We start from the raw sequence: 20,996 nt of genomic DNA, 5'->3' as shown, positions 1-20,996 counted from the left end.
TTGGGAGAGGGTTTGGAGATGGGACTGGCCTGAGCTCCTCGCACTCGACTCTCCCCACCGCCCTGCAGCCCGAGTTCAGCTTGAGATAGAGTCCCGCTGGCACCAATTGCAGCTTTCCTGTCACCATAGCGACGGGTGAGGAGAGAAGGCTGTCTTCCTCTGGAACTACAACTCCCATCATGCACCCGTACCCCAAGGTGCCGGGCTCAGCCTGAGGCCTGGGACCCGGCCAACTCCTGGGAGCCTCGAGGGGTCGGGGATGAAGAGCAGAGCGCTAGGAGACGGCCTCGCTCCCCTGCCCACCGCGTGGGTCGCGGCCCTCCATAACCTAGCAGGTCTCTCGGGCTCCGGCCTGTGCTCGGCACCACCACAACGGGCCTAATATGGCCGCTGATTCTGGGACCTGCTGGGCGCGCGGAGAGCCGGGCTGAGGTCCGGGGTCAGGAACTACTCCCGGCATTCCTCGCGGGTGTGGCGTGGGCTCCCTTCCCCCATCTCCGGGTCCCGCGAGAGGGAGACCCTCGGGCTTTGAGGTGAGACCCGAGGCTGTGCTGACGGGTGCCGTGGCGGGAGAGGGCAGGTCATCGCGGGCAGTGAGCCACTGGCCTTCTTGGGTAGCAAGGTGTAGCGAGGGGGCGTTGAAAGAAGGACACGCGATGCACGGCCTGCTTTCTAGGGAGCCCTTTGGGTTGAGGACATTTTCAGCAGTGGGCGGGATTTTACTGGAGACCTGTCACTGTCTGAGCCTTAAAACATCACAGATGGGGTATTTTATCACCGAAGCAGAGTGAAAAGGCTGTAGCCTTAGCAGAATTCTGAGACAGTGTGTGTGCGCCTCGTAAGTTCTTACAGGGAGGAGGGTCTGTGCTGAGCGGCCCTCTCACCCCTCAACCACGCCCGCAGGGCTGAGCACCAGGCCTTTTACCCTTGGGAGCTCAGCGAATGCTTGTTGACCAACCAATTGCAGGTAGCATGGCCCAGGGCTTGATTGAGGTGGAGCTAAAGTTCATTCCAGGGCCTGGCACAGAGGAGCGGCTCCAGGAGTTGGGGGGCACCCTGGAGCACCGGGTCACCTTCCGAGACACCTACTATGACACCCCTGAGCTGAACCTCATGCGGGCTGACCACTGGCTGCGACAACGAGAGGATAGTGGATGGGAGCTCAAATGTCCTGGAACAGCAGGTGTCTTAGGACCCCACACTCAGTATACGGAACTCACAGCTGAACCTGCAATTGTGGCCCAGCTCTGTGCCGTGCTGGAGACTGAGGGCCTGGGGGCTGGGGGTGTGGCTGCTGTGCTGGGCCCAATGAGGCTGCAGGAAGTAGCTAGTTTTGTGACTAACCGGAGTGCCTGGAGGCTGGTTCTTTTGGGAACTGATGAAGAGGAGTGGCCGCTCAGGGTGGACCTGGATACAGCCGACTTTGGCTACGCAGTGGGTGAGGTAGAGGCCCTGGTGCACGAAGAGGCTGAAGTACCAGCTGCCCTAGAGAAGATCCACAAGCTCAGCAACATGCTTGGTGAGGGAGACAAGCCCTTTTGTGCTTTCCCTGCTGCCCACTTTCCTTTTCTGGAGGCACCCACTGGACCATATAGTGGGGGAGGGTCTCTGGATTCTTTGTAACAGGAATTGTTTTAGAAATTTTCTAGAGGACCCAGTTCTATCAAATCTGGTTTTCTTTTATAGTAGCTGCCTAATCTGGATTTAATCTTTCCATGTGTCTTTATCTTAGTCATTCTGTCTCATTTAGTTCTCATACCTCTAGCCAGGTCTCCTTCAGTTCCATTTGTCAGTCCTCTGCTTTGACCCTTCCTTCCTAAACCTCTGTTTGTTTTTACAGCAACCTAGATCCTCTTTTAATTTGTCCTGTTGATTTTTAGTAAAAGACAAGAAGACTGTATGTATGTGAGACAGTGGGGTAAGCTTTGGCAAATTTGTTTTTCTGTTCCCAGGCATGGTTCCCTTGTAGACAGTTCATCCACTCCTGCCTGAAGTGGCTCTTTTCAGTCCCTCTTCTGCATGCCAGTAAGAGAGTGGCTTGGTGGGTTATAGAACCTGGGTGGATGGTATTCAGAATCCAGCGCTGCCTTGAAAACAACTTTGGGGTCCCGGCTGAGTGGGCAGCGAGCAGAGTCAAAGCGTTAGTGGCTCTATCTGCTTCTCTCCTCATTGTCTTTTTGCCTGTAGGTGTGCCAGCACAGGAGACAGCACCTGCCAAGCTGATCGTGTACCTACAACGCTTTCGGCCTCAAGTCTATCAGCGCCTGCTAGAAGTGAACAACTCTAGCCAGAGAGAGACCACAGGGGACTAAACATCCTGACAGCAGCCTGGGCTAAGGGTGTCACTTCCTAGAAGGGGAGGAGAACTCTGGGTCTAACAGGATCTACTCCTGGGCTCACTGTGCCTCTTCCCTTGGCTTCCCTTCTCACAGTGACTCCTCTCTCTCCAGCTCTGCCTATTCCTTCACCCTACTCTAAGCTACCCATCCTTGAGCCCTCCCTGGCTGCTTCCTCTCCCTCATCCGTCAGATGCAATCTGTGGGCCGCCCCTCTCCCCTGGCCGCTAAGCAGCCTCCATTGATTTCCGCTCGTGTTTATAGGATTTCCACTTAGCCGTGATCAGTAGTTAAGCACAGGAAAATCCCTTGCCACCCCTCCTCCCTTGGTCGATGCCATTGATTCTGCCAGCGGCTCCTAAACCGCCTTACAGCTGAGTTAGAGATGAGGGGAGGTAGCAGGGATTTCCCTGCCTTGGGGTGTGGGGAATAGCAGCAAGTTGGGGAAATGGTTGGGAATCCCTGTTAGAAATCAAGAAATTCTCATTAGATTTTGCCACTGTGCCCAGTTCTGGTGCAGAGGGTAGAGTGTCTTCTGTGGACGTTTAAGGGCAAATTTGCTCCCCAACATGGAGTGGTAGAAAGAAAACCCTTGTTGAGACAGGTTCTCAAGGCTCAGGGGAAGAATCATACTTCCTATGTAAGGGGCTCTTCCCCGGCTGTTATTCACACGTTTTCTACTTCAAATATACCCAAATATGGCTTTCATCACCCCTCAGGCTTTATTGGGCTTTCATTATTTGTGGGAGAGGGGGGCAGGCTCCCACAGTTTTGCAGTGGTAAATGCAGGGCCAGAGCGCCACCTGCTGGTAGCCCTCAGGTATACATTCCAAGTGGCTAGGATCCCTTGGGGTTTGGAATACACGAGGATTTTAGGCTGTGAATGGAGGCAGTTACTGCCATGTTTCCACAGGCACGTTGTTCACCTCAAAGATCTCCTGCACGGGCTGGCCAAAGTGGTTGTAGGTGAGGCGCAGCTTTAGCCGCAAGGGGGCCTAGGAACAGGAGAGTAGAGACCAGGATTAGCACTCATGGCTTCTCCTGTCCCTGGGTCTTATTCTGGGGGGCGGTGTGCTCCTGAAGCTTACCTTGTTAGGATTGAGGATTCTGAAGAGCTGGGTGATGGGAAGGCCACCCCGAGCTGGAACTGTGTTCCCACTGGGAGCCTGTAGCTGCAGCTGGAAACTCTGAACACAGAAGTTTGGGCAGCTGGCTGGGTTCAGACAACCCCTCCGCACCCAATGGTTCCAGACCCTCTTCCCATAACTCCCCAAGTGCTTGTCTCATTCCCTTCCATCTCATTCTCTCCCACCCACCTCTTCTACTTAGTGGCCTTTTCTCCTGGAGTGCCCAGGCCACTTCTAAACCCTGATCTCTACAAACCTTGGGCACAGCAGCCTGGCAGATGAAGTGGGTGACATCACCCCCCGAAGAGTTGGTGACGGTAACTGTGATTAAGAGCAAAGCAGGGGTTCCAGGAGGTCGAATGAAAGACAGATTCAGCTGTACTCCCTCACGCTCAAACACTTTGAGATTTGGGATGGGAGCTAAAGTAGGGAGAGAGAGGCAGCTCAGTGTGCAGGCTCAAGATAACATGTTCATTCATTCATTCAACAAAAATAGAGTGAGCACCTACTGGCCCTGCACTGCTCAAGATACTAGGGATTTGGTGGACAAGAAGATGAGGTTGGAGCTTATAGTCTAGTGGAAGGAGAGAAACAATAAAAAAGAAAACAAGCAAGATATTCACAGGCTGTAATAGGTGCCATGAAGGAAATACATTATGCCAGAATAACTGGGAAGAGCTAACTTAAATAGGAGTGGTAGGGGAAGGCATCTGACATTTTAGCTGAAGCCTGAAGAGGGAGAATGAGCTGGTCATTCAGTGTGCCGGGGGAAGAACATTTGACGTAAAAAAGAACATGAAATGTCAAGGGTGGGAGGGTGTGAGGAGCTGAGGGGCCAGTGCAGTGGGTAGTGGGGAAGTAGCATGAGAAGGGCGGGGGAGAAAGTCTGCAACAGAAGGAAGACATTGAAGGGTGGCCAGGAGGGGACTGGCGTTATCGAATTAACACTTTCACCTACTGAGATCGAAGTGGGATGAGCACACAGGAGGGAAAAGGGTGTATGACCCTCAGTCCTTGGCTCAGAAAAAGCAGCGTCACATTTCCACCCACCTTCTCTTAAGACATCTCCCCTTTGCTGAGGCTTACCAGGGCGTGGAGGTGCACAGGGAAGGTCAAGGAGTTGTACTAAGGCACCTCCTGGGGAGGGATCCAGAGGGGAAGGATGCTGGGCATCCTCAGAAGGGCCATCCAAGAGATCTAGCAGATCCAAGAGCTTTGAGGCCTGGGAGAAAGGGTAGAAGGGTCAGGGCTGGGTATGGAAGCCCAGGCAAGTCCTCTCTCCTAGGGCTTCCATCCTCCTCACCTGGGGCTCTGTGGGCACAGGGGCTGCTTCTGAAAGCTTGGCTGCTGCTTTGCTTTCCTTTGCTTCCTCACCAACCTGAGGGCCACCTCGTTCCACAAGAGGCATTTTTTCAAGGATGGCAGCCCTGAGAGGATGGAATACAAGTGTGTCCCTCTGTTTGGTCCCCGGGTCTTTCACAAGAGGCATCGGGCATGAGGGCTAAGAGTATGGAGAGCTGGGCACATGGTGGGTCAGAAGTGCCCTTCTGGTTTCCTAAGATGGCATGTTGCTGGTTTTCAGATGAGCAAGGAGGGTTAGAGGCCAGCTTCACTTCAATGAACAGTGGGTGGGAGGCTCTCACCATGGATGAGGGACACAGGTGAGGATGAGACGCTTGTATCTAGAAAAGGGCATTTAAGAGGGCAGGGGTTTGGGTCCTACACTGCAGCAGAGTGCTGGACGCACCTGATGTGGTCGTACTTCCGGAAGAGTGCGTTATACTCCACAGCCCGCTGCTGCAGCTCCACGTCCAGGCAGCTCCCGTAGATGGACACCACCTGGCGGATACGCCTGGCCCACAGTGCAGGGTGTGAGTGGCAGTGGCAGTTTGGCTGCCCTTCCACTCCAGGATGAGGCAGAGAAGGGAGAGGCCCCACACAAGCAGGGAGATACCTGAGATTTGGCTCAAGAGCAAGAAGCTAAGGACTGAGGAGTTGTGTAGGGGGTTGGTTAGGGTTATGGGTTCCTAAAGAGATGCCCAAACTGGTGGGCACAGCAAAAGAATGTCTCTGAAGGGGCCGGGACTCCTACATACTTGTTGTCGCCACGGAGCCGGGTACTCAGCTTCATGAGGGCTGTGAGGGCATATCCTCGGGTGGCTGGCAGGGACATGTGGGACTGCAGAACCTTTTCCAGCAGTGCTAACACCTCCTCTTCTTCCACCTTCAGGCACGGACACAGGTAGTTACCCTGGGGCCAGTCCTGCCTCCCCTGACAAGCCCCTCCCCAGTGTACCCGAAGTGCAGATCTCACCTGAAGGGGCTCAGTTTCCTCACAGTTTCCCTCCAGCAGGAGGTCCCCGTACTCCCCAATGCACCAGGCTGCCACCTGTACCAGCGGTTGCTGTGTGGGATAAGAAACACTGCTGGGCCAGTGTCTGGGGTCCCCTCCTCACTTTCAGACTCTGAGACATTCTTTAAGGCAGTGTAGAGACCAGGGGGACTGGAGGGGTCGGCGAAAGGGAAGTTTTGTTACCTGGCTCTGTACAAGTGCCTGGGCTCCTGCTGCCCTCTGGTGGCCAAGTGTCAGAACGACATGGCCTAACCACACAAGATGGAGTTGTGAGAGGGTTCTCCTCCTCGAAGAAGGGGTGGATGGTTTCTGCCCACCTCACTTAATTAAGATGGAAAAGGGGGCTATAGATACTGGCTGGAGATACTCAGCCTTCAAGGTAATAATAAAACCTAATATACAGAAAGAGCTTTTATCTCATTTAATCCTCAAGACAGCTCTGGGAGGTAGGCAGGGTAGAAAGCTGAGTACGTGGAACGTAAAGAAAGTTAAATTAGTTATCTGTGCTTACAGGGCCAGCAGGTACCAGAGTTGGGACAGAAGCCCAGGTGTTCTAACTTAAAACAGAACTCTGTCCTCAATGTCTCCTGCACTAAGTAGATGGCTGTAACCCTGAGGGGAAAGTAGTTAGAAATGTGGTTTAGGGAAGAGGTGGCCCAGGACGGTCTAGGGAGCGGCTGGGCGGTCCCGGGCCTTGGTAGGTGGGAATGGTACCTGGGAGATGTCCTCTGCCAGGGCACTGTAGAGGCGGCGCACAGAGTAGGCGTGTAGCTCCTGAGCCCCCGCAATCAGCTGGGTCAGGTTGGCCACTGCATCATCCCGCACATAGGTGCCTGCCTGGAGGGGGTGAACGTGGCAAGTCTGTGTGGTGAACCCTGACTGCTCCTGCCCACCTCTCTGAACAGCCCCTGTCTCACCGTTGTCAGGACGTGCAGGATGGTATCCATGTGCCACCGCTTGGTTGGAGCAAACCTAAGGGGAATAATGGCTCATCAGTCCTGGCACTGACCCTCCCTGGGTTCCACCCTGGAGGTGGAACCTGTTCTGCCTCCTGGACACCTCACCTCTCTGCAGCCAGCAGGATGCCTGAGGCACAATCAGCCCGTAGATCAGGGGGGCAGGACTCCAGAAACGCCTGCAGCTCCCGTGTCATGGCTCTCACATTGGAGCTATTCACCAGAGCCAGGCTTAGTTCCAGGGCCCTCCTGGCAGGAGAAAGACAGATATCTACACGGGTAGCTCTGGTTACCCTGATCCATGCCTCAGGCCCTCCCCTTCCCCAGGCACCTGTCCCTTTAGTCCCCTTACTCCAGCTGCTCTGAGCTGGCTCAGTCTTGGCCACCACGCACTGGGCCTTCTGCCCTGCCCTCTGGTCCCCTCCATCTCTGCTTACCGGCTAAGGGAGGCATCAGTTTCCTGTAGACAATCCACCACGGTAGGCCGATGCCGCTGCACAGCACTGTGATCAGACTGCACCAGCCGCAGCAATGACATCAGGGCTACGTACCTGATCAGGGTGGGAGAGGCCCTATCACACCATGGCCATGAGCCCCTATCCCTCTCCTGTTCTGGGTATAAGTGTAAGAGGCAGGTATGCAGGAGGCTCTGGGGCTCAGTGGCACAACCTAGCCAGACACCTGGGACTATTACCTAATGTTTTTGTCACTGTTGAGCAGGAAGCGGCCAAGAATGTTGACAGCTAGAACCTATGAGAGGCAGAGGTTGGGGACAGTCAGGGAAGGAGTGACCTGCTCATTCAGAAGTGGAACCACATGGTGCAGGATGGGGGGGGTAGGGGAAGGAAACCCGTGAGCAGGACCTGTCTGCCTGGGTGGGGGCGGTGGGTGGGGCCACAGCGGGAGAGGCATAGGGGACGATACCCGTAGGCCAGCTGCAGAGTGGATGTCCATGATAGTGAGCACTGTCTCAAACAGGACTGCGTTGCCCGCGTTTCGGCTGGTGTCTGTGTTAGTGGCCACCTGAGTGGATGGGAGAGGAGATGCATCTGCACAGGGCTCTGTCTTCTCCTTAGGTCTCTTGAAGGTCTCCACTATGTCAATGTGTCCATCCCTCAACCATCCAACAGTGTTCCCTGAACCCCTACTAAGTGCCAGGGCCAGCCTGGGCACTGGGGTGATAGCACTAAGACAGACCGTGTCCCTCCTTCATGGAGTTCACTGTCTGTGGGGGACAGAGGCGATTATATGGCTACTGTGCAATGAGTGAGGGATGCCCAGGGTGGTGAGGTCACAGAGCAACACACCTATCCTGTGCCCACTCCCCAGCCCCCCACCTGGGCCAGCAAGTCATTCATGGCCTCACTGCTCTCCTCGTGGTTCCGGCCCAAAATCCGAAGGAGACGAAGTATCTGGACCTGAGGTTGGGTGAAAGGTTGAAAGGTGGAGGGGTTCATTGGGTAAGGAGTCGTGGGGCTGAGGAGAAAAATCCAACATGAGGAGAGCATTGTGAGGGGTCTGACTAGATCCCTAGAGCCTCCCCACCTCTCCCTCTCACCTCCACAGGTCCCCTGGGCCCTGGGAGGGGATCAGAGGTATGTGAGGCTGGGGGATTTTAGGGCAGGCTTTTTAAAAATTGTTACCAAACTGTATTCTCTGGCCTAGAGACATTTCCTCTCCCCCTACTGGTCCTGCGATGGCCTGGGCAATCCTGTGCCTGCCACCCTCCTGCCCAGGACACTGAGCCAAAGTGTTCTCTGGGAGGTGACCACTGGCCATGGTCTTGCTGCTAAGCCCTCAATGTTCCAGGGATACAGCAGCAAAAGTTAGGCCCACCTGCAGGAAGGGGTCGCTGACTCCAGATATGCTGTGTTCTGTGGAGTATCCCGTTGTCACTAGAGTCCGGAGGATCTGCACCAGCTGGGGTACCACCTGGAGGGAGGGCACAATCTTGTCTGGGCATTCTTCCTGATCCTGTCCATATTAAGTCCCATCCTTTCCCCACTGCCCCTCTTTTCCAGGCCCGGGGCCTGCCCTTCACCAGCCCACCTTTTGAAAGTGCCTGAGGGCTGCAGGGCTTCGTTCGCAGAGCTCCGTGATCAACGTGATGGTGCCCAGCAGGACGCCTGGGGTCAGGGGGTGAAGTGAATTGTGGGCCAGGGGCAAGGGAGAGTCTACTGCATGTGTGTTTGTGTGTGTATGCTATTCTTCTCCTATGAGCTGGTGTTCCCGTCCCCAGTTTTTACCTCTGGACATAGCCAGAGCTGAAGAAGAGGACGGGGAGCCCCATGGCCTTCCTTACCGTGGTGGCGCTCATGAAGCAGCTGGGCACAGGATGGGAGGAAGATGTTGGAGAGCTCAGGAACCTTCCGGATTATGTGCACTGCAGTCAGAATAGCCTGCCGAGGTTAGGGGCCTCAGACAGGCATCCGCCGGGATGGGCTCCCCTAACCTGTACTGCATAGCAGATAGGGGACAGTTTCTGGCGAAGCAAGTGCCTAGAGTCCTGCCATCTCACCTTCTTGCGCACGTAGGGGCTGGGCTGCAGGAGCAGTTTTTCCACCTCCGTGGCCAGGTCCTGGCACATCTCAGCAGAGCCCATGGTGCTCAGAGTACACAGGGCCAGGCCTTGTACTGGCTGAATCCCCTGGCTCAGGTCACTGCAGGGTTGGGAGGACAGTTAGTTGAGCCTCTGAGAAAACTAGTTCTTCCCAGTACCTACAACAGGCAGTCCCCTGGGATTTCCCCACTCTCCCATCTCCCTGATTCCATGTTATTGCCAGAACCCTCTCACTTCTTGATGCTGTTGGTAATGAGCAGGTGGGCATCCTGCCTCTCATCCAATAGAAGCATGGCCCCCAGGTAGCCCACCCTCTTGTCTGTGAATCTGGGGGAGGCGATCAGTTTCAGGCACTCCATCTACAGGGAAGGGAGCAGACCAGGAAGGGGCAGGGTGAAACTGGAGACACTAACATCCCTGTTCCATCTTCCTCTTTAAAAACATCATATCTCATCACCCTCCCTTCAACAAGAGGAGAGGCTTGGGAGATTCAGGCATTCGTAGGTAGTTTCAAGGAACTAGGAGTTGAAGAAGATGGGGGAGGAGGAGGAGGTGCCCTGCATGGGACTGGCCAGAGAATGAAGGGTTCAGGCCAGCCGATGACTAATGGGGAAAGAGCTTTGCGGTGCATGCTGAGGGCTCACAAACCGTAGAATGAAAAAAATCAGGGCACAAACGTGAGGGTGTCTGAGACCGTGATCCCCCCCCCCCAGCCTTTCTCATCAAACTCAGGAAGTAGGTATCCCTGGCCAGTACCTGTCCAAAGTGGGCGGGGTAGCCCAACATGTGGACGTAGAGCAGTTTGGCCAGCTGGCGGTGTCTGTGTAGAGGGTCCCCATCACGGAAGGAGGCCCGGATGTGGGCACACTCCTTCTGGATCACCTCCCGCTCCTGAGCCTGAGTCTTGGCGGCGCGAATCTCTTCGATTAGATCCTGAAGCTTTAGCGAAGGCGCCACCATCCTGGGGGGCAGAGCCCGGGAGTGGAGAGGGCTTTAACACTCTCTCGCCGGGTATGCCTAACCTTTCTACCTGGGTTTGTCCTGTGCCAAGACCCTAAGAGCCCAGGGCCCACAGCTACCCTAAAAGCGAGCCCATATTTACCTTTCCCCCACGTGGGTCTCCAATTCCGCCCCCTTCTCACCTCCCAAGGAGATCCCCACTACGCATGCGTCCCGGCTCCACCCTGCGTCTCTTCCTATTGAGCATGCGCCAGAGCTCCACCTCTTTTCCACCTTCTTCCCTCGACCTGGTGTCCCATCCCTAGCTCAGCCATTCCTTTACCTTCTACGGCGCAGCGCTATTTCTTCCGTGAGATTCCTCCCCATTGCCCCCCGACCCCACCATGTCACACAGCTTCGGCCTCCCCACCCCAGTACGCCAGCCTCACCTGGCTTATGTCAACTCTGCTCCTTTCCCCCCAGCGCTTCCTGGTACAGGGCGGAGCAGCGGTTGGTGCTCCGTCTGGTCCTTCCCTCTCCCCGCCTCCACCACAGGACCCCGCCCTTCCTGGGCCGACCTGCTGAGCCTTCTTGAATCCTGACCTCAAGCTTTAATGTTGAGGGGAAGGAGCTGTTACTGCACTGGGCTGCACGACTGTGTGATACGCCCAGGGTCCCCCAAAAGGCCTCCTTGCACATCCTCAGTACCCAGAGAGCTTGGGTTTGAAGCCATCGCACCCCAAAGGAGATGACAATCCCCCCCCTTTTTTGAACTTTTTTATTAATATATTTTTTTTGTTAAATTTCTTTGTATTTTTTTTCCTGCAAGACTCGGTGTTGGCGGCACTGTTGTAGTTTAACTTCAATCCCAAATTCCATGAAATAGAAATCAGAAGTAAAGGTTGAGAGGGGAGGAAGGAGGGAGGCAGGCCAAGGAGTAAACAGTTTGACTAGAAAAAAAGAAGAAGGTATGTGGTGGGCATTCCCAGGCAAGGCCATTCCTTGAGGGAGGGGGTTGGCAGGCAGCTTGCCTCTGCCTCATGCAGGAGAGGGAGGAAAGATCCCCTGGGAACCCTACAGTCCCCTCTTCCTAGGGCTTCCTGCCCCCAGGGGAAAAGCTAGTACCAGGGATCAGCCACAGCCTCAAACAGGGCCTTCCACCCACCTCTCACCCAGGTCTGACTCCCACCCCTGCCCTGCCTGGACAGCCTGTGAGAGACCAGCTTCTTTTGAACCCCTCCTGTTGTTTTCCCATTACACAAGATTCTGATGTGATGGGGGAAGGGATATAACCCATTTTGAGACTACTAAACTTGTCACAGCTTCTGCTTCCTTATGAGCTCCTGTTATCTTGTCTGGTTCCATCCCCAAGAAGTGCCTCCCCCACCACGACTGCCAGAGTTGGGGTGTGGGGTGGGATTCTTACTCAAGTGCCTCTAAGTAGCAATGTCTTCTTCAGGCCCCTTAGGAATTTAATCAAAGGCCACAAGTGAGTCCAGACCAACCAAATAAACTATTAGGGGGAGACAGAAGGGTGAGAGAGGTCAGTGGCAAAGTCTGGGAAGGACTTGACTGCACTGGATATTTTTTGTTCCTTTACACACTGCTCTTGGCATGGCATGCCACCAAAGAGGGCTGGAGGAGGAGGGGCTTGCTGATGAGGAAAGAAAGAGAGAAATGCTAGGGAGTTACTCTACTTTTCACTTCCCCTATCTGCCTCAGGGAAAGAACAGTTAGGCCAGAACCTTAGCTCAGAACCTGCCTGGAGGTGAGATAATATCCTCCAAGCGAAGAGGTGGAGGCTGCACCTTCTGCAGCTTTTTCACTAGGCCTCAGAGGGACACCAGGTCCCTCAGGCCAGGGAGACACAGCAGCTCAGCCAGTGCCTTGCCCAGCACTCAGGTACTCCTTCATTTTCTTCCTCCTCTCCATTCAGCTTACAGGAGTCTCCTCAGGACACCAAACCCCCACCCTCAGTGAAGTTTAGGTCTAAAGAAAAGGTGGGGTGGGCATGGGGCAATGGTCTGTCTTAGATTTGTGTGTCTCAGAGAAGAGAGCAACTCTGAGAGAGAAAAGCCCTTCATATGTAAACAATCTAGAGAAAGAAGGGGTTGGGGTAGGGAAAGGAGTGAGGAAGACAGAGACAGATTCAGAACAAATGAGATAATCTGAAAGAAGAGAGGGAAAGAAAAAGCAAGAGACAAAAATAAAGGGGGCAGAAAAGAAAGGAAAGAGAGAAGAGAAAGAAAGGAGAAAAACACAACCAGGAAGAGAAAAAGAGAAAAAGGCAGGGCAAAGGGGTGAAAAGGCAGGCAACCAAAGCCAGAACTAGGCCAGGAAGTAGCCTCAGGTGAGGAGCTGGGAGAACAGGAACGCCAGGCTGAGGTCCAGGAGGGCCACGGCTCCCACCACCAGGGGGTTGGCAGCTCCCTAGAGAGACAGAGGGGGAGGCAGGCTTAGTCCCCCAGACCAGGTCCCACCTTCCTGCCCTGGCTGAGGTGGCAAAGCTGAAGAGGGTCCCAGGCACCTCCCTGCAGATGCCAGAGGAGTTGGGGGGTGGGTGGATCTCCAACCTTTGTTTTCAATTGCAAAACACCCTTCTTCTCCCTGGCAGGGCCCCACCTTTCCTCTGGCATCCCAAAGGCAGGGACAGCCCTTCCTCCCTTCTCCCTCTGCTTCCCTCCCACCAGCATATCATGTGGCCCAGGCAGGAGGTGCCTGGCCTTAGTAGCAGACATTGGCAGCAGCAGCCAGTACTGCAGTAAGGCAGAGGGATGAAGGGGTGAGGATCTGGTTGCTAGGAAACAGGAGAAGGCCTAGAGTCCAATCAGAGTAGAGGGTTCTGGGGAAACTCCGCCTCTCCCAGTTTTCTGCCTTCTTCCCTATTTCCCTTCTTCCCAGGAGAGGGAGGGAGAGTGAGGGTAGGGAGGGAACAATCTTTTCCTTTTTTATTTCTGGGCACCAAAGACAGAAAGTGTGGAGGTGGGATGGGGGTGGAGTAGGAAACTGGGAGCTGGAAATGATATGGAAGGAGAACAGGGAAAAATGTTCTGGCTCTACCATTAATTATTAGTTTGTAACCTTGGGCAAGTTACTTTAAGTGCTCTAGGCCTCAGTTCCCCCATCTGTCAAATGAAGGAGTTGGACTTAAAGGTGTCTAAGATTCTTTCCAGCTTGAAAGCTTTCTATTTTTTTCAGGTGGGATATGGTCCAAGACTGGCCAGGCAGAGGAAGCTGAGTCAAAATCAAAGCCCCTCAGGGGATCAGACAGAGGTCCGGAAGGGTGGGAGGCAAGGCTTTGAGGAGAAGAGGGCACACGGTTGGGGCAGAGATGTCTCACCGGCTGGGCAGGCCTCTCGGTTGCAGCAGGATCCTCGAGCTCTTCTGTCAGGCACCCAGCATCAGGACCCCTTGAAGACGGGCCCTTCAGGACCAGCATGGTGACTGGCTCAAGCTCTGAGCCTCCTGAGGCCCTCAGCTGGGGCAAGGGTTCTTCATCTTCCCCTTCCTCCTCTCGAAGACTTCCTGAACTGTCGCTGCAAGCTCCAAGGAGTGGGGAACCGTCTCTGGGCCCTGGCCCCTGCATCCCAGCCTCATCCTCAGCCTCATAGCCAGCTAGTTCCTCTGCCTGCTCATCCGGCCCCCCCCACTCCTCAGGCCAAGCTTTGGGGCTGGAGAAGGGACCCCGGTCCCCTCCAGGAGGCAGTGGGCTCCGGCAGGCAGGTGGTCGCCAGGGTTGGCGGGAGGAGGCAGGACTGCTGGGCAGTTCGGGGGATCCCTCTGAAGGGGTCAGTCCATTCTCATACACCCCAGGGCTGTCCTCATCCAAGGGCTCTGTGTCGGAACCTTCTGAGTCTTGCCTGGGTCTGCGGCCTAGGCAGGGATAGCTAAGAATCAGAGGGGTCTAACTGGCCTCGGGCTGGAGTGGCTGCAGCATTATTCCCCTGACTGGGGACTTCCCAGGATTTTGGTATCCTTAGGCTCATAGCTTCTTGCTGCCAGACCCCAAACCCTCCATTACCCTACTTCATAAATTCCCAGTCCAGCTCCCCAGACAACCATCCCCTTGGCCCCTTGTACCTTGGCTTTTCTCATCCCCAGTTCCCTTTCAGGGCTTCCCATCCCCCTTCCCCACACCTGAGATTCTCTAGCTCCCTAGCGGGCCACCCCCTCCCCTAGGCTGCCCACGCCTCACCTGGGGCCTCTAGCATGGGTTGCAGGTCCTGGGCTATCAGTTTGGCCATTCGTGCTGCCTCCACAGCCTTCTCAGCGACACTGCTGGCTGCCACTGCTTTTAGGAGGGCGTCTGCTGCCCTGTTGAGTCCAGGCACAGGGACTTTAGCAGACCTACCCCCACTTCAAATTAGTCCCTGCTCAAATGCTCCAGCCCATTCGCCCAAGTCCCCACCATGGTATCTCCTCCTGATCTGAGCTCACCTCTGGAGTCCTCACCCTTCCTCACACTCTGCCAGCTGCTCCCCTCCCTGGCAGGCCAGGGCAGCTCCCCTTTGGTTTCCTCTCCTGGACCTGGGCTGTATTTGCCGTCTTTACACCCTCCTCCTCCTCTCACACCCTTCTACCATTATGTCCCGTAGTAACACTTCCCTCTTCCAGGCCCTCCTGGAACTCTGTTATTCCATTCCTTTACTGCTCCCTTCCAGTGACAGTTGAGACCTCATTCTCTTAGCACATCTGCTGTAGTCCTGCTTGGTGCTTACGAGTTATGCCCACCACCCTCTTTGCAGTTAATACCTCCTGTTGTTATCAACCCCTCTAGCCCTCCTGTTAGGAGCCTCTGCCCTCCTTTTCCTTTCCATTGCCAGCCCTAGTTATTATTGAATCCTACCTCTTCTTGACATGAGAATTTCCCACCATGCTTTTCTTCGGCCTCTTCTGTTATCACATTGTTCTCCCCCCTCGGTCACTGCCACTGCCACTCCCCCTTGCCCCACCTCATGCTTTTCTGAGCTCTGGAACTGAAATAAGGTGGGTCTCTTCTTTCTGCTATGATGCTGTTCCCTCTTCCTGCTAACATGCATGGTTTCTCACCACTGTGATTATACCTTCTGGGAAAGCTCTTAGTCTCCCTTCCACGATCTCCCTCCTGTCCTGCTCCTTAGGTACAGGTAAACTTGACGCATCATCAGTCCTTCCCCCATTGTTGTTTCTTAGTTCTCTCTCTGATGTCAAGATGCTTCCTTAATTTTCTCTTCCCTTTCACCCTCCGCTGTTAATGGTAGATGCCTTGTAACCTTTCAATTAGTTCTGTAATACTGGCTGAAGGTGGGACCCAAAAGAGCAGAGGTAGAGGTAATCAGATGTGCTTACTTCTGATCCATGTGAATGGATCAAGACCCATGACTTCCTTTGGCCACAGGCCTGTTTTACCTGGCTTAGGAAGGTAGTGTATGAGAATGAGGAAGAGGATGACGATGTCCACTGTACTCTTAGGTCCACCTCTTACTTTATATACTTTGGGAGATATGGTCAGCCTCCTCCCCTCAAACCTGGTGGGTCAAGGACCTTTAGAGCCTGCTTGGAGGGATCTCAGATAACCCTGCTCTGTCTTAGGGCTTTTAGATTTCCTATGACTAGCCCTGATCTGAAACTGAGCTGGTCTCAGGGTTTGGGGCAGTGTAGGAGGATCACAGTGTTGGGTTGTATTGCATTCTCTTGGCAACCATGAAACTGATGCATTGACAAGAGCCTGTATTTTTGTATATGAAGGGTTTGGATGATCAAGTCCTATATAGTAGACTTAGTCTGTGCTCAGGCATCAGGCCAGGCTCAGGCTACCTGGCAGAGGCACCTGCTGCCAAGGCTCTGCTGTTTCCATGGCAGCTGGCAGCCAATCACGGTTGCCAGGCCTGTTGCTGGGGAGACCAACCAACCTCCTCCTACTGTCTGATCCTCTAGTTACTGAGATCAGTTTTTCTTGTACATGCCTCCACCCTATCTTGTCTAAAATGTTCCCTGGTGCTCTGCCCTCCCCCTTCCCTGGCTTAAGGCCCTGCACTCTAACATCCAGACACTCAGACATATCTACAGATGCACATTCTCTGGCTCAAGCATCTACTCTGGATTTGATGTGTTCATATTCACACACACACACACACACACACACACACACACACACGTGTACACACCCTGTCACCCATTATACAAACTCATTGAAGCATATTTGGACATATTCCTGATTTCTAATCCTCTGAAAAAATCTGAAATTTAAACAAAATTCCTCAACTATGCCCCCAACCCTTTTAAAGAAAATCCAATATATAAAAAATTCAAATGTGTGAGTTGTATAAATCAGGGACCTATGTATCTCATTACAAGTGGATTTTGGGCTTCCTTTAGATCTGTGTTATCTAATTCAGTCGTCAGAAGCCATATGTGGCTACTAAGCACTTGAAATGTGGCTAGTCTAAACTGAAATGATGTGCTGTAAGTGTAAAATACACATCAGATTTCAAAGACTTAGTTCAAAAGGAATGTAAAAGTCTCAATAATTTTATATTGATTACAGGTTGAAATGATAACATTTTGGATATATTGGTTTGAGTAAAAATATATTATTAAAATTCATCTCACCTGCTTCTTTTTATTTTTTTAATGTGGCCACTAGATTTTAAATTACATATTTGGCTTAGATTATATTAGACATCACTGCTTTAGATAGCAAGGTTTGTGATACATGGAAATGTAATCTGATATAGAAAATTTCATTTACAGGCAAGTTTCCTCTCCTCAAACCTTTATCAGTTGGGTAAAAGAAGGCAGAGGAGGCAAAGCTGGGAGAGACTAGCTTTTCAGGTGGGTAGGGCAGCTGTACAAACTAGGCTTCCCCAAAGCCCAAGGCTGAAATGGTGTCAGGCTGGAATGTGATTAGGAAGGGACAGTCCCTGTTCCACCCAGGGCTCATGCTCCCAGACTGAGGCCTGGAGGCTGGATCAGCTGCAACAGGAGGAAGACTAGTGACATGTTTGAGTTCCAAGAGGTTTCTTCCCTTGCACAAAGCAGCCATTGCTACTCCCACATACAACAATGGGTTCCGTTGATAAACATCTCCACACAAAAGACAGCGAGACACATTTATGGTCTTATACCACCTCCCTCAAATACCCAGCCACCCACAGAGTCACACCCACATCCACCTGTGGCCTCAGATATAAACGCCCCACACATATCCAAGGATACAACTGCCTGTTCTTAGGCCTGCTCTTCTCACCCTCAGGCCCTAGGCCTCGAGTCTTTGTCCTCCCTTAGAGATCCCTTCCTTCCCAGTCTCCAGAGCACCCTCTCCTCTTAGCCCAGCTTTGGCTTCTGCACTGGACACTCACCTGGCAGCGGCGATCTCCTGCCGCTGGCGGGCAGCGCTCACGGCTCGACGGGCGCCCTCGACAGCCCTGTCCACCTTCTCTTTGACTTTGCCCCGCCGAAGGGCCAGAGGCAGGAGACTGCGGACCCGCCCGCCGTGCACCAGCCTGTTGCGCTTGTACTTGCCCTCCTCGCGGGAGCCGTCGGGGCGGGTGGTGCGCCCGTAGCCGTGACGCCGGTTGCCCAGCCACTCGCCCTCGTAGCGCAGCCCGTTGGAGCGCTGGCTCACACCGTAGCCGCTGCGCCGGTCGGCGCGCCACTCGCCCGCGTACACCTCTGTGGCCGAGCCCTCGATGAGGGCGGGCGGCGCTGGGGCCGGGGGCCCGCTGGCCTCGGAGCCCGGGGGTCCGGTACTGCCCACCTCGCTGCTCACCTCGCTGCGCAGGGAGCCCCGCTTGCTGCCCAGGGAGCTGCGGCGCCCGCCAGCCCGGAGCCCGCTGAGCAGCAGCGAGCGGCGGAAGAATCCGCCGGCCGCCGGGGTGCGCTTTCTGGAGGACGCGCCGTCGGCGTCCCCGGGCCCGGCCAGCACGAAGCCGCCCCGGGAGCCCGAGGCCGGGCTGCCTCCCTCGTCGCCCGGCAGGGGCAAGGGCGGGGGCGGCGTCGGGGGGTCGCTGTGGCCCGAGTCCAGGGAGGTGCGGCGGGGTGAGCGCAGCAGCGCCGCCTGATGGTAGGGCACACTCTGGCGCACCCCGTAGCCGTGGCGCTTCCCGGCCTGCCACTGGCCCTGGTAGGTGCCTGCGGGCGGGGAAGAGGTGGGAGAAAGAGTCATAACCCACCGCTAGGTGCCTTGCACCCCAAGTCTCAAGAGCCCCTGGAAGCCCAGGTGTCAGGTGGGAGGGGTGGAGACAGCGCGGAGGTCGGGAAGGGTACCAGGAGCTGGGGACAGGCCACGCTGGGTCGGAAAGTGTGCAAGAGCAGAGTGAAGACGGGCAAGTAGCAGGAGCCATCCGTGGATTTCGGCAGCGTGGGTAGATAGGGCAAAGGGGAGGGAGGGGCCGCTGGGGTGTGTGAAGGACAGGGTGATGGAGATGTATCAAATAGACAAACAGGACTCTGAGGGGCAAGCTGACTGGGGAAATAAGTGTGAGCGGACAGAGCAGAAGTGCCAGGGACAGGCAGGTAGAGAGGGGAGGTGTGAGGGACAGGCAGACAGGGAAGGGGTGAGGGAGAAACTGGCAGGAGAGAGACAAATGAGGAAGGCAGGAGGGCAGAAAGGGGAGAAAGGTGGGGGCTGGGGTCATATCGATGGGGAACGGCATGGGGGAGGGACGGGGGTGTGGGGGACAGAAGGATGGCTCAGGGGCGCATATGGATGGGGAAGGCGTATGGGGAACAGCAGGGCGTGGGGGTATACGGCTGGGGAAAGCGCACGCGGACGAGCAGACAGACAGTAGTAGGCCGGGCCCCGCACCTCCGTCGGAGTAGGTCTCGGTGCCGTAGCCGTCCTGGAAGCCGTCCTTCCAGAGCCCGGCGTAGCGCAGGCCGGACACGCTCTCCCACACGCCGCTGCGCCCCTTCAGCCCGCCCAGCCACTCGCCGCGGTACGTCCAGCGGCTCTTGCGCTCCACGCCCAGCCCTTCGCGCTTGCCCTGCTGCCAGTGGCCCTGGTAGCTGTGTCCGCCGGGCCCCGTGAAGACGCCCAGTGATTCGAAGCCGTGCGCCCAACAGCCGCTATACTCGCCCTGGGCGCCGGGCCCTGTGCACACGCCGTAGCCATGTGCCCGCCCCGCCTCCCAGCCCCCCACGTAGCAGCCCCCGTCGTCAAAGTCGAACTTGCCCCCGGGGGACATGCATGTAGTTGGCGCGGCCTCAGCCCCCCGGCGGCTCAGCGCATCCTGGGGCTGGAGAGCCGGCTGGGGGCCTGAGAGCCGGGCGAGGCCTGGAGGCGGGGGCAGTTAGACCTGGGCTGGGCGGGGGGGCCCCAGCGCGGGCAGGCAGGGCCGGACCCTCATCCTGAGTGGCTGCGGAGAAAGGGGGGGGCAAGTGGTGAGTGAGGCCCCTCCTCTTTGCCCGCCGCTCCCTGGCCTGGTGGCTCTGGGGCATCAGCACCGTTCCCCAACTTCCCCCCTCCTTCGGCAGCACCTTCCAGCAGCTCCCAAGCTTTGGGGGCGCGGGGGCTTTCCCATTCCTCCCTTCTTGGAGAGGGCCCCTCCCAAGCTCAAGCCCAAGCCCAAGCTGGAGTCCCACTTCGTCAACCTAGGACCCCAAAGTGTCCAGCGTGGATGGCAATTTGGGGGGGTCCCGAGAGGGGGCTGGGCAGAGTCGTAGGCCACCCGCTTCTCTGGCTGCTGTCAGGACCCCTCTGCCCCGGTTCTTTGGCTTCCCTGACAAAGGGGGGAGACTAGAAAATATAGGGGCGAGATCTGACCAAAGAGGGCTGACGGTTTCTCAGGGGGCAAAGGATGGGCATGGGGGAGACTCTGCAGGGGAAAGGCCAGGGTGGGGATGGGCAGACAGGCAGAGGGAGGGGGCAGGTTACTCACCATGTGGGCTGGAGCTCAGGCTGCCTCCCAGACACCGCATCCATGACAGGATACCTCCACTCCCACCTCACCCGGACAAGCCAAGCCCCCTCCCCTTCCGGAGAGACTGCTCCAACCCAGAGAAGGAAGGTGGGGGAGCCCGGAGAGAGTCCCCTCTCTCCCCAGCTGGAGGAACAGAGTGGGGGGGGGACGGCAAGGTAGTGGCAGGGGTGGGGGGAGATGGGAATAGTGTAGGAAAAAAATCTGCCTTTGGTGGAGATAGGGAAGAGGAGCTGGGAGCTGGATGGGAAGGGGGAGGGGGCTATCAAGAGGGGGTGTTTTTATTATTTTTTTTCTTCTTATGGTTGGGAGAGGAAAAATAAATCAAAATTCCGATTCCATCCCAGCACAAATCAATGTTTGCTCCATCCCAGCATCACGGGGGAGGCAGGGCCAGGCAGATTTAAAGGGGCAGGGAGAAGAGAGGAGAGGAGAGAGTGGGTAGAGGAGGATACGATGAAGAGGAGACAGGGGCGATAGTGGGGGTCGGGGAGGGATGCCCAGGCAGAAGAGGATGGGTGCTCGCTAACCCTGCGGTGAGGGAGGAGGAAGGCAGAGGGGAGAAGGAGAGGCACAGAGACCCCCAGGGTGGAAAGAAACCCTGGCATGCAGGCAGGGAGTGGGGCGAGGCAGAGGGGAGGGGAGAGGAGAGGAGCGAGGGGGAGGAGACTGAGCCGAAGATGGGGAGGCAGGGGGAGGCCGAAGCAGGGCGGGGGAGGAGAGATGCGGGCGAGGCCGAGAGAGGGCGAGAGGAATACAAAGAAAGAGGTGCAGGGGTGAGAGCTAAGGAGGCGGGAGAGGGAGGACGGGAGGGAGACCCATTCCG

At 55.7% G+C, this 20,996-nt stretch overlaps 3 protein-coding genes across 7 annotated transcripts; 1 reads left to right on the top strand and 2 right to left on the bottom strand.

Annotated features, from left to right (window-relative positions):
* Window positions 1-171: 171 nt before the first annotated feature.
* On the top strand, window positions 172-3,048 carry THTPA (thiamine triphosphatase). Of its 4 annotated transcripts, none has more exons than XM_012649404.1 (3): window positions 324-533; window positions 968-1,519; window positions 2,188-3,047. In XM_012649404.1, exons 2-3 carry the CDS (start codon window positions 973-975, stop codon window positions 2,310-2,312), a joined length of 672 nt encoding a protein of 223 aa, XP_012504858.1. In that variant the 5' UTR covers window positions 324-533; window positions 968-972; the 3' UTR covers window positions 2,313-3,047. The 4 variants fall into 4 exon arrangements, 3 of the variants coding, with proteins under 3 accessions (XP_012504859.1, XP_012504857.1, XP_012504858.1); XR_001137699.1 differs by lacking the exon at window positions 324-533 and adding an exon at window positions 1,953-2,025 and having other exon boundaries at window positions 877-1,519; window positions 2,188-2,239; XM_012649405.1 differs by having other exon boundaries at window positions 172-1,249; window positions 2,188-3,048.
* AP1G2 (adaptor-related protein complex 1, gamma 2 subunit) lies at window positions 3,045-10,735 on the bottom strand. The gene is made up of 22 exons (XM_012649402.1): window positions 10,721-10,735; window positions 10,089-10,293; window positions 9,567-9,691; window positions 9,291-9,432; window positions 9,075-9,171; window positions 8,822-8,898; window positions 8,609-8,704; window positions 8,110-8,190; window positions 7,697-7,795; window positions 7,467-7,522; window positions 7,210-7,323; window positions 6,881-7,021; window positions 6,734-6,788; window positions 6,531-6,653; window positions 5,778-5,867; window positions 5,560-5,687; window positions 5,211-5,315; window positions 4,767-4,890; window positions 4,550-4,685; window positions 3,720-3,883; window positions 3,425-3,523; window positions 3,045-3,331 (listed from the first exon to the last, which is right to left on the bottom strand). The coding sequence occupies exons 2-22, from the start codon at window positions 10,290-10,292 to the stop codon at window positions 3,230-3,232; spliced, it is 2,358 nt and encodes a 785-aa protein (XP_012504856.1). The 5' UTR covers window position 10,293; window positions 10,721-10,735; the 3' UTR covers window positions 3,045-3,229.
* Window positions 10,736-11,032: 297 nt separating this feature from the next.
* JPH4 (junctophilin 4) lies at window positions 11,033-20,756 on the bottom strand. 2 transcript variants are annotated; one of them, XM_012649399.1, is made up of 7 exons: window positions 20,132-20,756; window positions 19,845-19,972; window positions 19,060-19,609; window positions 17,612-18,383; window positions 14,467-14,585; window positions 13,612-14,144; window positions 11,036-12,701 (listed from the first exon to the last, which is right to left on the bottom strand). In XM_012649399.1, exons 3-7 carry the CDS (start codon window positions 19,436-19,438, stop codon window positions 12,618-12,620), a joined length of 1,887 nt encoding a protein of 628 aa, XP_012504853.1. In that variant the 5' UTR covers window positions 19,439-19,609; window positions 19,845-19,972; window positions 20,132-20,756; the 3' UTR covers window positions 11,036-12,617. The 2 variants fall into 2 exon arrangements, with proteins under 2 accessions (XP_012504854.1, XP_012504853.1); XM_012649400.1 differs by lacking the exon at window positions 19,845-19,972 and having other exon boundaries at window positions 11,033-12,701.
* Window positions 20,757-20,996: the final 240 nt, after the last annotated feature.

Source organism: Propithecus coquereli, unplaced genomic scaffold (genome assembly GCF_000956105.1).
Source record: "Propithecus coquereli isolate 6110/MARCELLA unplaced genomic scaffold, Pcoq_1.0 Scaffold3, whole genome shotgun sequence".
Lineage (NCBI taxonomy): Eukaryota > Metazoa > Chordata > Mammalia > Primates > Indriidae > Propithecus > Propithecus coquereli.
This window is presented reverse-complemented; position numbering and strand designations above follow the sequence as displayed.